Source organism: Gambusia affinis, linkage group LG22, assembly GCF_019740435.1.
Source record: "Gambusia affinis linkage group LG22, SWU_Gaff_1.0, whole genome shotgun sequence".
Lineage (NCBI taxonomy): Eukaryota > Metazoa > Chordata > Actinopteri > Cyprinodontiformes > Poeciliidae > Gambusia > Gambusia affinis.
Genome location: NC_057889.1, coordinates 5,862,466 through 5,875,479, shown reverse-complemented (window position 1 = coordinate 5,875,479; position 13,014 = coordinate 5,862,466). Strand labels below are relative to the sequence as shown.

The 13,014-nt window shown below is 37.8% G+C and overlaps 1 protein-coding gene and 1 long non-coding RNA gene across 3 annotated transcripts; one reads left to right on the top strand and one right to left on the bottom strand.

Annotated features, from left to right (window-relative positions):
* Positions 1-2,031: 2,031 nt before the first annotated feature.
* Positions 2,032-3,017, bottom strand: LOC122824896. Its single transcript, XR_006369561.1, has 2 exons — positions 2,884-3,017; positions 2,032-2,470 (listed from the first exon to the last, which is right to left on the bottom strand). It is a non-coding gene; the product is annotated as an uncharacterized LOC122824896 (long non-coding RNA).
* Positions 3,018-3,586: 569 nt separating this feature from the next.
* Positions 3,587-12,899, top strand: slc10a1 (solute carrier family 10 member 1). 2 transcript variants are annotated; one of them, XM_044105752.1, is made up of 8 exons: positions 3,587-4,277; positions 4,955-5,175; positions 5,264-5,350; positions 6,176-6,288; positions 9,784-9,988; positions 10,225-10,403; positions 11,717-11,916; positions 12,612-12,899. In XM_044105752.1, exons 2-8 carry the CDS (start codon positions 4,969-4,971, stop codon positions 12,671-12,673), a joined length of 1,053 nt encoding a protein of 350 aa, XP_043961687.1. In that variant the 5' UTR covers positions 3,587-4,277; positions 4,955-4,968; the 3' UTR covers positions 12,674-12,899. The 2 variants fall into 2 exon arrangements, with proteins under 2 accessions (XP_043961687.1, XP_043961685.1); XM_044105750.1 differs by lacking the exon at positions 3,587-4,277 and adding an exon at positions 4,286-4,878.
* Positions 12,900-13,014: the final 115 nt, after the last annotated feature.

Here is a 13,014-nt window from a genome sequence, read left to right as displayed (position 1 = left end):
GCTACTTTTATACCACTCATCTCTTCTGTCAGCTGCTGCCAGGACATCTTAAAATTAAGAGAGAAAAAATTTGCTTTAATGAGAAAAAAGTTTTGATAGATTGTGATTCCTGCTTTGAAAATACTGCTGCTGATAATAATTTGGTGCTTAAAAGATTACATATTTCTATTAATTATTATCTATAAAACTTAACATAACCTCACAAGATACTCAGCAGATCTCATTTTACCTTTTTGATATTTTTGTGTTAGGGTTCTCATAAACTTTTTTCTCCTAATATTATGGCTTTCTTGTAATATGACTTTAATCTCATGATTAAAAAAAGAACAAACGTAGCCTAACACTATGAATAAACTGTAAAGCACATTTGTCGAACAAGATGGCGGTCCCTAGCGCGCTGACATCACTCTGATGACGGAAAGACAAGGAATCAATTGGCAAAAAAGATAAATATATATCTGATTTTCTAAAAAATGTAATCTTCAAGAAGAAAAACTGCGATTAATTGATCAAATCAATTTATCGCCCAGCCCTAATGTGAGCGCATCACGCTGGCTAAAGGTCTAATATGTTTGCCAGATTTCAAATAATCTGCTTTCACGCTTCCTTTTTCACCAAACTACCCTGTAGATAAGAAGCTTACAGTGTGGATTATGTGGCACAGCAACAGTGGATCAGAACAAGCTGGAAACATCTTTTCTCTTTTCCACCAGCAGGTCAAGAGGCCATGGCAGCTTCAGGAGACGCCGTGCTGTCCTCTCCTTCTCCTGCAGATCTGCACTGGCCTCCATCTTATCATCTCTCTGCGGATCATCCCACCAAATCGCTCGCTTGCGCCTAAATCGCTGTTGGAATGAATTAAACTGAAGGCCGCGCCACTGAAACGCAAGAAGAGGTTTACCAGGAAATATTGCATGTGACAGGATGGCCTAAAACATGAAACCGTAATAAGGCCAGGCTTTAATAATTCATCTGATGCAGAGAAGCCTCTTCGTCTTCACAGACGACAAGAAGAAACAACAGTAAACCACAATTACATTCTTATTCCCAAAGTCATGGATAATTGTGCAGAAAAATGTGTTAATTAAAATGGAAATATTTCTTCATTCTTGCCACGCAGTCAGTGTATTCCCCTCTGGTCTGAGCTCAGTAATGAACAGTTTCAGCTTTATTTCAGATTACAGTGTTCAGTCTGAAGGGAGATCACTGATTATAGAACTGAAAGATGAAGGAAAAAAAAAAAAAAGTATAGATTTTAAATCTGACTGGCATTAGAAATGCCCAGTCTCTCCTGTAGTTTTTATATAGAAAAACACAAAAAAAGAAGACTATAATATATAAATATTTAGGCATTTTTCTGTTTTTGCTGTTTTAAGTGTGTGACTCAAAAGAGATGTAAAATAGCAGGATAGTCAATCAGAGAGTCTCAAGCCCTCTACTGCATTTTAAGTGTATTTCTTAAAGGAACAATTTGTGCTATAAGGACAAAAGTATTTTAACAATCACCAAACAAGGAACCTATGAAATATTTTTAAAACATATAAGCAAAATATACTGTAAAAGTTAAATGATGTTTTACCAAACTATTGCTACGATGGTGGGGGGGGTTGTCTCAGTTGTGGTGATATAATTGTTTGTTTTTTTTTAAATATAGTCTTATTTTTGGAATGTGTGCTTTTCCAGTAGCATTTAGAAAGAAAATTCTTAATGAATTTTGTCCTCTGATGTGTTTATTGTTCATAAATTCTCCCTTTTCTCTAAATCCAACAATCTGTTCTCTTACTGCAGTCTTTCTCAATTCCGGTCCTCACGCCCCCCTGCCCTGCATGTTTTAGCTGTTTCCCTTCTGCTACGCACCTGAATTGAATATGTGGGTGATTAACAGGCTTCTGCAGCACTTGATGGTCATGCAATCATTTGAATCAGCTGTTCTGGAATAGAGGCACATCTAAAACATGCAGAGCAGGGGGGCCTGAGGACTGGAATTGAGAAGCGCTGTCTTACTGTCATGGAGAAAAATATTAATTTTAATAATATAATTCAATGTATTTACCAGTTTAAAAAAAGAAAATGCTGGTTTGCAACAAACATCCTCTCAGAAAGATCCAGTTCATAACAAATTTGACTGAATCTATTTTATCCAAATTCAGTCCTCACTGACCCAGTTGGGATCCTAAAAGGGAATCAAATCGCTTTGATTAACGTAGAATCAACAACTTTAAAGCCACAAATACTGCTAGTTTGCTGCGCTGAAGCGTATATGTGCGTTTTAACACAACACAACATGGTGAAAGAAATCAGCAGCTGCTTCTGTGAGGCAACAGTCCCCGCTTATCAACCTGAGAAGGATTATGAGGCAATTTCAGAAAATGGTTTGAAGGCCATTATTCTGCAGCAACAATGAATATTCACGAGTGGTTGAGGACAGCTGATAATCTTGTCAGGAAGTCGATGTTCCAGTCAACTCCACCTAACATGAGAAAAACAAAATGCAGGAGCTTCATGTTGAACTCTTCAGACGGTGTTTTAAATGTTGAGATTCATGAAAAATACTGAACAAGTTTAGCTTGTTTACACAGGCTTCCAACATAAAACAGACAAAACTAGCACAATAAACCTCATTTTAACCAACCACAACAGTGTCCCTTTGACATTTGAGACCAAAATGGCTGCTCAGCTGTGATGCATACCAGCATTCAGACCTCATATCGGCTGTTAAGAGGCCTGATTTGAGCTTGCTTTGCAATAACAGGAACTATCTGTATTCTAGCTAAAGTTTGTCTCAAACTAAGTCATGCAAGAAGCATCGATGTGAAACAAACTGAGTCATATGAAAAGCAGATACTGCAAGTTCATGCACATAAATGTGGTTTTACGACCTACTGAGTCATGAAAAGCTGGAGTTAGTTTGTCCATGTAGTTTCTCCTTTTTGTCTACATAATTGTTTGCAGAGGCGGTCCCAGCCTGTTTGGCGCCCTGGGCAAACCACCTTTCCGGGGCCAATGGTGTGATGGTCATCTGTGTCTGTCATGAATTGCGGTGAGTGGTGGTGAGGCAAGCGCTGAGAAACCAGGTAGAGATGAAAAATGATGGTGATTTAATGACGAAAAATGATGGTGATTTAATGATGAAAAAAGCAGAACAACAATCCAAACACAGTCCAAACACCTGTCAGCACAGCAGAGCGGTAAACAAGGCTTAGCACTGGTAGCACTGGTAGCACTGGTAGCACTGGTAGCACTGGTAGCACTGGTAGCACTGGTAGCACTGGTAGCACTGGTAGCACTGGTAGCACTGGTAGCACTGGTAGCACTGGTAGCACAGGGTATACGCAGGACAAAACGACAGCTCAGACAAGGACCCGACAAAGACACAGACACACAGGTGACACTAAATACACAGGAGGTAATCAAGGAACGAGACACACCTGGGAACTAATCAAGGGGAGACAGGACAACACGGAGACTCAGAAGAAACACAAAAAACACAGATCACGACAGTACAATGGTCTAAAATATTACTAAGTGTGCCTACTGTATGTCTAATTTCTTCAATAGATCAGTGGTGTGTTCTTTTAGTGAAAAATACTGCAGATAATTATGTTTTTATGGTATTAACTCTTTGTAACAGAGCTTACTCTTGGACTTGTGCATCAGAATTTCAAGGATGACTTGCAGAACTAAATGCCATTAAATAAAATAAGAAAGAGGAATGATAGTACCTTATAAATTTTTTATTTAACATAAAGCAAAACCAATGTGTTATTTTAGCTGCAGTAAAAACATTCAAGTAAAAGTTCTCTGCCTGAATAAAGGGGGAACAGACACAAATAAGCACTGGTCACATTTCCACTGACATTTCAACTCCAAAGTAAAAAATAGTAAATAGTCTGGGTAAATAGTCCCACATTTTAAGTCACTATAATGGGAGGCTTATCATAGTGTAACTTATTATATATTTCCTGGACTGGTGTCAGAAAATCTTTTTATTTAATGACAGTTTTCATGATAAAAACTAACTCTTGAACCCAAGAGTTGGTTGTTTTTTTTTAACCGATTGACTCAAATAAGTTATTGATTACTTAGTTTATGACCTGATTTAACTCTGGAGAGGAATAAAGTAGGAGGGGAGAAGATAAGAGGAAGCGTGTTGCCCAACAGGTGAAAAACCTGCAAACACGTCTTCCATCTGAGGAGTGATTGTCTCTGGAGAAATCACAGTTTTCCTACAATCTGACCTCAAACAGGTGTGCAATTTTCACCTGCAGCCTTGTACAGTAAGTCTTTTGACAACATTCTTGCGTTTTTATCCACATGTTTGTTTAATTTTATGAGAGAGAAACAGAAATCCTGTGAAAGTTATTTGTTTGCACACAGGATGCGTGTGTGCCTGCAGGGAGGATGTGGTTGTCAGGTCTGGAGATGGAGGCAGAAACAGATATAAATAGAAACACCGTATGATGCATATTCTTAATGCTATCAGTTTTAGTTTTAAAGACTTCAGTTCAATTGCTGTTCAATGCAGCTCATTTCCAACAACACAAGGAAGAATAAACTTTTATACCTTAGTGGATTTCTTTACCGTCACCCAAAACACTGAGCTCCATCTGTGTTTAAATAATGAAAGAATCACATTGTGTAATATAAGTTCAAAGGTTCCAGGCCTACAAACGTTAACTCTGAACTGATGTACGAAGCGCTTTTTAATCATTGATCTTTACTACTGAAAAAATCCTGCCTGTCAGTCTAAAAGCAACATGTCTGCTTTTAGCAAAGACTGAAAATATTTCACAGTTAGAGTATTTTTCTCTTAATTTGGCTTCATCTGCACTCTGATCATAATGCCTTGCTATTTGTGGAGCAGAGGAAGTGCTAACAGTTTAGTGAACCATTAAAGTTTCAAAATTAATATTGAGACTGTACCTTTGTTTCATCAGCTTGATCTGTTTTTCAGGCCCGGATCTCGACATGGGCAGCACAGAAAATCCGTTTTCTGATTCAGATTTTCTGGGAAATGATGGCTTCTCACCCAATCTGACAGCTGCCAACACCAGCTTGCTTTACCCGTCTTTTCTGTCGCCAGTGATGGATAAAACCACCAACATAATAATGATTATAGTGCTGTTTATCATGATGGTTTCACTGGGATGCACCATGGAGGTGACCAAGATCAAAGTAAGCAGCTCATCCACATAAATCCACCTGTTTTAAAGCTTTTTTTGATCACATTACTGTAATATTTCAACTCTCTGCTGCTTTCCAGGATCACATACTGAAACCAAAAGGTGTGGCCATCGCAATTCTCTCCCAGTATGGCATCATGCCTCTAACAGCGTTTTGCTTGACTAAGGTTTGTAGAGCAGATTTAAATCTGTTCATTTACTAAATAGATTTTTACAGGCTTCAACCACATTTGTAAATTGGTTCAAACCTGGAAAAGCTGAGAAAGTACCATCATAAAAACCTCTCTACAAAATAAAAAATGGAAAAGAATAGAAAAAGGTTAAAATATTCGAGCCTGGCGGTGTTCATTTAGAAGTTTGTTTTTTTTTTCCTAGGGGGTCTTTTTGTGGGCTCTAGTGTTCTTTATATGACAGTAGGCTGACAGGAAAGTGGGGAAGACATGTGGCAAATGTCGGCGGGTCCGGGAATCGAACCCGCGACGGCCACATTGAGAACTCAAGGCCTGCAAGTGTGGGTCGCGCTATCTTTTACGGCACCACAGCACGCCCCTGTTCATTTAGAAGTTTGACAAACAAACAATCAAACAAGCAAACAAACAGAATGTTTTAACGGTTCTGAAGATACTCAGTGTGGGAAAATCTGAGGACCGAAACAAGAAAGTTTCTGTGTAAACAGAACAAATCTGAATTATTTTCCAGGTTAAAATTGTTAATATATTTTTCAGGAGCTGTGCTAACAAGCTAAAATAATTGCAGGTGATGCTCTGCAGGTCATTCAACTCAATGATTTACGTCACCACCACTGACATGTTCTCCTAATCATCATGCATCTTTATTTATGAGTCTCTCATGGAGACTCATAAATAACTAGTACCTTGATTACTGATATATTGAGTTGAATGACCTCCAGAACATCAACTAAGCTGCTTATTTTTCTTATTAACACGACTCGTCTTGATGTTCCTCATCTGCCCTGTGTTGTCGTGTCGCAGGGGTTCCAGGTGACTGAAATCGCAGCTGTGGTGATTCTGATCTACGGCTGTTGTCCTGGTGGAGCCCTGTCCAACATCCTGGCTCTGGCTATAAAGGGAGACATGAACCTCAGGTACACAGACATGTTCAGGAGAGCAAATAAAATCTCCTGCTCTTTCTGAAACTCCGCCTTGAGGAAGTCAAAACAACACAGCTCTCGAAAACCAATGCGCTCCTTTAAAGCTACACTGTTAGACTTTTTATTGTAATTCTACAGTACCTTACTGGCAACTTACTGCAATTACCATTCTACAGTACCTTTACTGTTATGATATTTCACAGTTAATTTTTACTGTGAGTGTGATTTACAGTTATAACTGCTTTACTGTAAATGTATTTTATAGTAAAGCTGGTCTACTGTAAACTTGTTTCACAACATAATGTCAGTTTTACTGTAAATTAAAGTTTACATCTTTTAATGTTTTAATGTTTTACCATAAACCGAAAAATTTCATAAAAGAAATTTTAGTCCAATTACTGTGAATAAAATACTCCAGATTGAAGACATAATATGATCCAAAAAAAGACAGCAAGGACGCTGGCAAAGTCATGTAGTTGCTAAGGCTCAAAAAATACCTTCTCCTCCATACTGACCATCCACCAGGTTGCAGACATCAAGCTATTTCCTAAAATAAACAAACCCTTGTCAGGCTAACGCTAGTGAGTAAGAGTACAGACTGCCATAACTATTACATACATTGCTACAAAAAATTATAGTGATAGAAAATATTCCTCTTACCAAGAATGATTACCCTTGGTGTTGTAGGTAAGGTCATTTCCATCTCAACAGACATCTTGGTGGAAGATACCTTTGAAACATAAAAGGAAAATTCTTAAATATGAATTACTGGTAGGAATTTATATTTAAAGGGCCAGTACACCCAGATTACAACAGGTTTTTGAGAACCTCACCCCGGAGACTAGACTAGACTTTACCCCTACATCCTGCAACCACTCAGAAACAGCGGATGTGAATGACAGTTTGTGAGGCTAAATGCATTTTTTAAAGCATTACATTCCACAAATACAGTATCTGAATGGCAAAGTACAATATGGGTTAACGAAATGTTTGTAATTTGGGTGAATTGATCCCTTTAACAAATTAATTGAACACTTCTGATTTAAGATGTGTGTTAAGTTAAGAGTTAAGAGTCGATATAAAATTACATCAACCAAGATGAAGATTGAGTCCTCTTTTTCTTCGAAATGTTTTCTTTTTCTCTGACGGAAGTAGGACATTGCTCTATTCCACAACAAAACCGATAATTAGCTGTGTGTTGATGTTTCTTCACATGACTACAAAATTCTCTAAATTCTGAAGTACAAATACTGCAGAATTTACACCTGTACATAGTTGCACCTGTTAGTACTGACTTAACTTTAAATTTGCAAGAGCATGGTTTAAACAGGTGAACAGTCCTTATATGTAACCAGGGTTGGAAATTAACTTTTTTGTCCACCTGCCACTGTGGCTGAACCAACTCAAAAAATAACAGAAACCACTTGAATGTTTTCCACCTTTGTCCTCATTTACAGACTCTTATACACTATGTTGGAGATGTAATGGTACTTTAGCAGGCTAACTAGCTGTAGCAAGCTCAAAGTTATAGATTAGGTTAGCTGCTCCTCTACATTTCCAGACTATTTTGTGGCTTCAAATATGTTTGAAGAGCTGTCTTTTTACCTGTTGTCTTGTCTTTTCAAGAGTTGAAACTATGTTAGCCCTCAGCAGGACAGAACTGCACAGCCACTTGGAGGGAAAAAGCTTGGGAGTTAAAAAAAAGTAATCTGACAAAAAGAAAAAAAAAGAACAACGTTAGAATTCATCCTTGTTGACCTAGCTAATCTGCACTCTTAACATTTGCAAGGTCATGGTTTAAACAAATGAACAGTTATTAGATGTATTTAAAAAAAGGGGGATCAATTATCAGTTAACGTTATATTGTTCGACAAAGGATGTAACAACAATGCTAACAGACACTCAGCACTGAGCTTATCTCAACCCAAAGCTAGTCGCTCGAGGAAGATTTAGCGGCAAAAGTCAAGCTAAAACCTTCGGTAAAATTAGCACCTTAGCTAACGTTAATTCCGAACCAGCTCAAAAAATAACACCATCATATTTTTCTATCTTTCACCTCATGCTAAGTTATAGCATTATAGCATGATGCTATAAGTTACGTTAGCTCCATCTAAAATGTACATAATCAGATTAGGTTTTGGCTTCAAACAGTTTTCTAAGAAGTGTTTTTTACCTGTATTGCGAAGAGCTGAAGCAGTGTGAGTCCACAGCACGGCGAGAGAGCTGCACTTGCACTTGGACGGAAAAAGCTTCGGAGTTTAAAACAAACGTTATCAGAAAAACGTTGGAAGCGAAGCCACCCTTGATGACGTAGCTAGATAAACTGCATATTAATGTTAGCTAGGATGTGAAAAAAACTAATGTACACGCTCTCTTTCTGCCTTAAAAATATGTTAACCACTAAAGGAGTAAAAATACAGAAACAGGGAACCACGATGAAACATCTATGATGACCGTTGGAAATCAAATAGAATTCTTACATGGCCAGCGCAAAGACATTATAAGTACAGTACCACTACTGCAATGTGTAAACAGTAAACCAAGGCCTATTGCAAATAACCTATTCAACATTCTAGGTACGTTTTTGATGAGGGAATAACATTATAAAATGATGTAAAACTCAAAAACGTTGATTACATATTACTGCTCATTTAATAACAAGTAGGGAATGGTTTCTGTGTGAGCTAACCTTTCAAGATGACTGTTCATTGTCAAAGTGTGGACGAAAGACTATCATTATTATTAATGTAGAAGAATTGCAACAATAAAGTCAAAATGGTGGGAAAAAAACTTTAAATTTAGTTTTGCACTTAGTCACAATAATAGTAATAAAGTGGAAAAAATATGCTAGAGGAAAGGCAATGTGCTTAAACTGCTGTGTTCCTACAGAGCAGTTTCAGTTTTATAGTGTTAATATGCACACATAAAACTCTTGCTTAATTTTTTACAGTCCAAGAGAACCTGGTGTACCGTCTTAACTAGTTGGAATAAAAAACGACTACTGCGTCTACTGTGTAATTTTATGGCGAGAACAAACTGTCTTTCTGTTAGCAGGCTGAAAGTTCACCTGATTGACTTGACAAAACTAAACCTGCATTATTTATCTCATTGGCGGCCCCTAGAGGATTTACTGTTCACTACAAGTAAAATTAGGCAGGCACAACAAACTTTAAACTTCCATTGTAGTTATGTTGCTGAATATATATTGAGTTTTTTTCTTTATTCAGATTTGTAAAAGGTTGTTTATGTTTATTTGTGATTTAAAAAGTAGGTAATGTTCTGTTTCTTTGTTTTTGTCTTACCATTATGTGATTAATTGATCTGAATTCAATAAAACTGTGTTCAGTGTAAGGAGTGCAGGAGGATGAACCGCTCTTTTTATAAATGAAAGTTACATCCAGCCTAAATATATTAAATATTGATAAGATGGAAAAGCCTTTCCAAGCATTGAAATTGTTTTTTGTTTGTTTTGTTTTTTTGTCCCTTCAGCATTGTGATGACCACCTGCTCCACACTGCTGGCTCTGGCCATGATGCCTCTGCTGCTCTACCTGTACTGCCACGGCTTCTCCAACGTGCAGAAAGCGGTGCCGTACGTGGGTATCATCACATCCCTGGTTGGGATCCTGATACCTTGCGGAGCCGGCATCCTCATCAACTACTTCCGGCCGCAGTATACAAAGATAATCACTAAAGTCAGTCGAATCAATGTGAAAAGAATTTATTCTAGTTTTTTAATATTCTTGTTTTAGATAGTAATTTTTTAAACCTGTTTTAGGTTGGTTATAAATGAGTGTAAAAAAAGAGCACAAAATGACTCAAGAACATTTTAAAAGAAGCCACTCCAACTTGGAAGCAGAAGAAATTGAAATAATTGGAGACTACTACAAATTTGGAAGTCTGATCCATTTCTCGTTTCTGTCATTTTCAGGTGGGCCTCGGTGTTTCCATGATTTCTATACCTGTCATCTGCGTCATTTCCACCGTTCAAAAAGAAAGCCCCCCCTTTAATATATTCTCGCCTCCTCTCATGGCCATCGCCGTCCTCCTGCCCCTGATTGGCTACACCTTTGGTTACATCATCTCCTGGGTCTTCAGGCTCCCACAGCCGTAAGTACTCAACGGTATTTTATTTTATAGTGGCTTTTATGTTAGGGCCACAAACTTTATTGTGCAGGTGACGTAGCACCGACGTCACGCAATGCAGATGGGGGTCAGGAAGTAAACGCAGCCTGTTTACTTCTGTTGATCCAGCTTCAAAATGCCTAAAGTCTGTGTCGTGTACAGTTGGTCCAACTGTTCTAATAGACAGAAAGATAGACATTAATTTCATTCTCCAAAGCTAGTTGGTCACAAGGGAGTTAATCTTAAAAAACTTACCAAGAAAAGATGAGAAAAGTGTGTCAACAATCTACGGCTAAAAACAGGAGGTGCGGAAACTAACAATCCCAGAGTTTCCACTTTCTAACAGGTTACGATCACATCGTTTAAATTGTATTTTCAGATAGTTACTGAGAAAGAAAAGCAGTCATATGTAAGGTAAGATATAGTATTTGTATGCTGTGGCTTGGTCAAACGTAGATTTTAATGGGTTTTCTATGGATATTTGACCTACAGTACACTGTAGAAGTACAGAACGACTCAACATTAACATACAACTCCAGCATCAATTTGGGTTTACTGAAGCTAAATAAATTATTTAGCTCCCGGTAAATAATTTACCATCCAAGCACATAGAAATAACATGGGTTAGCTTGTTGTCAGCATTACCAATAGCATTGTTATCATAGACTAATTACTTAAAATAGCACAACTCACTACTCACCTGAGCAGAAACAAGTCAACAATCATTTATTGACCTAGTCGATCATGAACAACCTCACCACCTTCTCTGGCAGTTTTGGTCAAAAAATGTTCTTCTGTAACATTATGTTTGTGTCACCAACCTGAGCAAGCAGTGAAACTGGTTTTAAATCTTACCAAGCATTTTTGGTCTAGTTTCTAATGCAAATATCTTAGTTCTCTTAAAATACAACAAGACAAACTAGTTGATTTTCAGCAAGATATGGGAGCTCGTTTTAATAACTCAATAATTCCTTAATAGAGACGAAAATGTCTATATTTTCCTATTGGCAGATTACTTCCCTTACAGGAAAAATGTCAGTCTCTGTATGTACCAGTGAAAGGCATTGACTCACGGTGGCTGAATACCAATGCACACCAGCTTCTGCAGATTTTAATTTGTGAAATCTCCCTCCAATTTAAAATTATTCACTCATTTGTGTTGGTCTACTACAGAAAAACCAAAATATTACAGCTTTAAGTTTGTGTAAATGCTGATTCTGCGTCAGCTAAGCAGTGAGCCATGAACGTTTCTCTACATACATTCATGACTTATGTATAAATCTACCCTCACCCCTCAGAGAGCGGAGGACCGTTGCTATGGAAACTGGCTGTCAGAACATCCAACTGTGTGCCACCATAGTGAAGGTAGCCTTCCCCCCCGCTGTGATCGGACCAATGTACCTGTTCCCATTAGTCTTGGGGTTCTCCCAGTTGACCGAGGCGGTACTGCTCATCGTTCTGTTCAGGTGTTACCACTGGTTCACGACAAAAGGAAAAGGTGAGACCCACTGAAGATGAATTTTAAAAATAGCGTTTTATAGTAGTCTTATCTTTATCACCTTCTGAAGATGGGAATAGCACTAATTATTTCTTTACATATTTATAATTAACTCTTTCATGCAGTGGACAGCTTCCTAAAAGCCATTTTCTTGTGGATTTGTACGTTAGAAATGCACACAGACCACTGAAGTGGACAACAGTGCATCATGCAATACACTGCCAACTACTGGCCATCCACTGCAAGTGCAAGAAAATATTTGTTAAATTCAATATGGCAGACAGATGAAAAAGCCACTCAGAAATATCTTTCCTTCTGCTGTAAAACTCTTGCAGGTAAAAATATTGTGACATTATGTAACCCCTATAGGCTAACACTGGTGACGTACTTTCCAATGACTTTGTATTTGGAGAAAATTACAACTGATCACTTACGGGAAAAAAGAAAAATCCTAGAATTTTTTTCCCTATGCCTTAAGAAAATCAAAAACACTGAAAACCTATCCTGATGTAAATGATCCTAATTCATGCATGAAAGGGTTAAAATAGTCAAAAACTAGAGTTTCTGCTCTGGCAAAAATCACATTTGTATCTTACACTGCAATTACCATTAAAAGTCATTCTATGTATTTTTATCAAAGCTTTAGAGATGTGCATGTTTTCTTTATTTAATAAAATAATTTAATTGCTCAACAGATTCATATCAGCCGACGTCGACAGAGGAGAAGCTGAAGGAGATTTCTGAAGGGACTGCATGACCACCGCGTCCCCCAAATAAAAAAATATCACTTTAAACAAGTGGAAAAGTGTCGCAAAACCATCCATCCATCCATTTTTTGGTCACCGTTGTCCCTAATGGGGTCAGGAGGGTTGCTGGTGCCTCCAGCTGCGTTCCAGGTGAGAGGCGGAGTTCACCCCGGACAGGTCGCGTCACAAAACCATATTAAAGACAAAACTTGTGGTTTATTAAAATTGATTTATTCATCAAGTCTATTTTTGATACACCATACAAACATCTATCTTCACTGAAAATAAAAATCCTCATGTACAAAAAAACAAAAACAAAAAAAACTTTTCCCTCAGATTCATGTCTATATGT

Coding starts and splice junctions, on each gene's coding strand:
- slc10a1 (XM_044105750.1), top strand. CDS start 4,842: ATGCCTTGCTATTTGTGGAGCAGAGGAAGTGCTAACA. Junction 4,879..4,954: donor GAGCAGAGGAAGTGCTAACA/GTTTAGTGAACC, acceptor TCTGTTTTTCAG/GCCCGGATCTCGACATGGGC. Junction 10,404..11,716: donor GTCTTCAGGCTCCCACAGCC/GTAAGTACTCAA, acceptor CTCACCCCTCAG/AGAGCGGAGGACCGTTGCTA.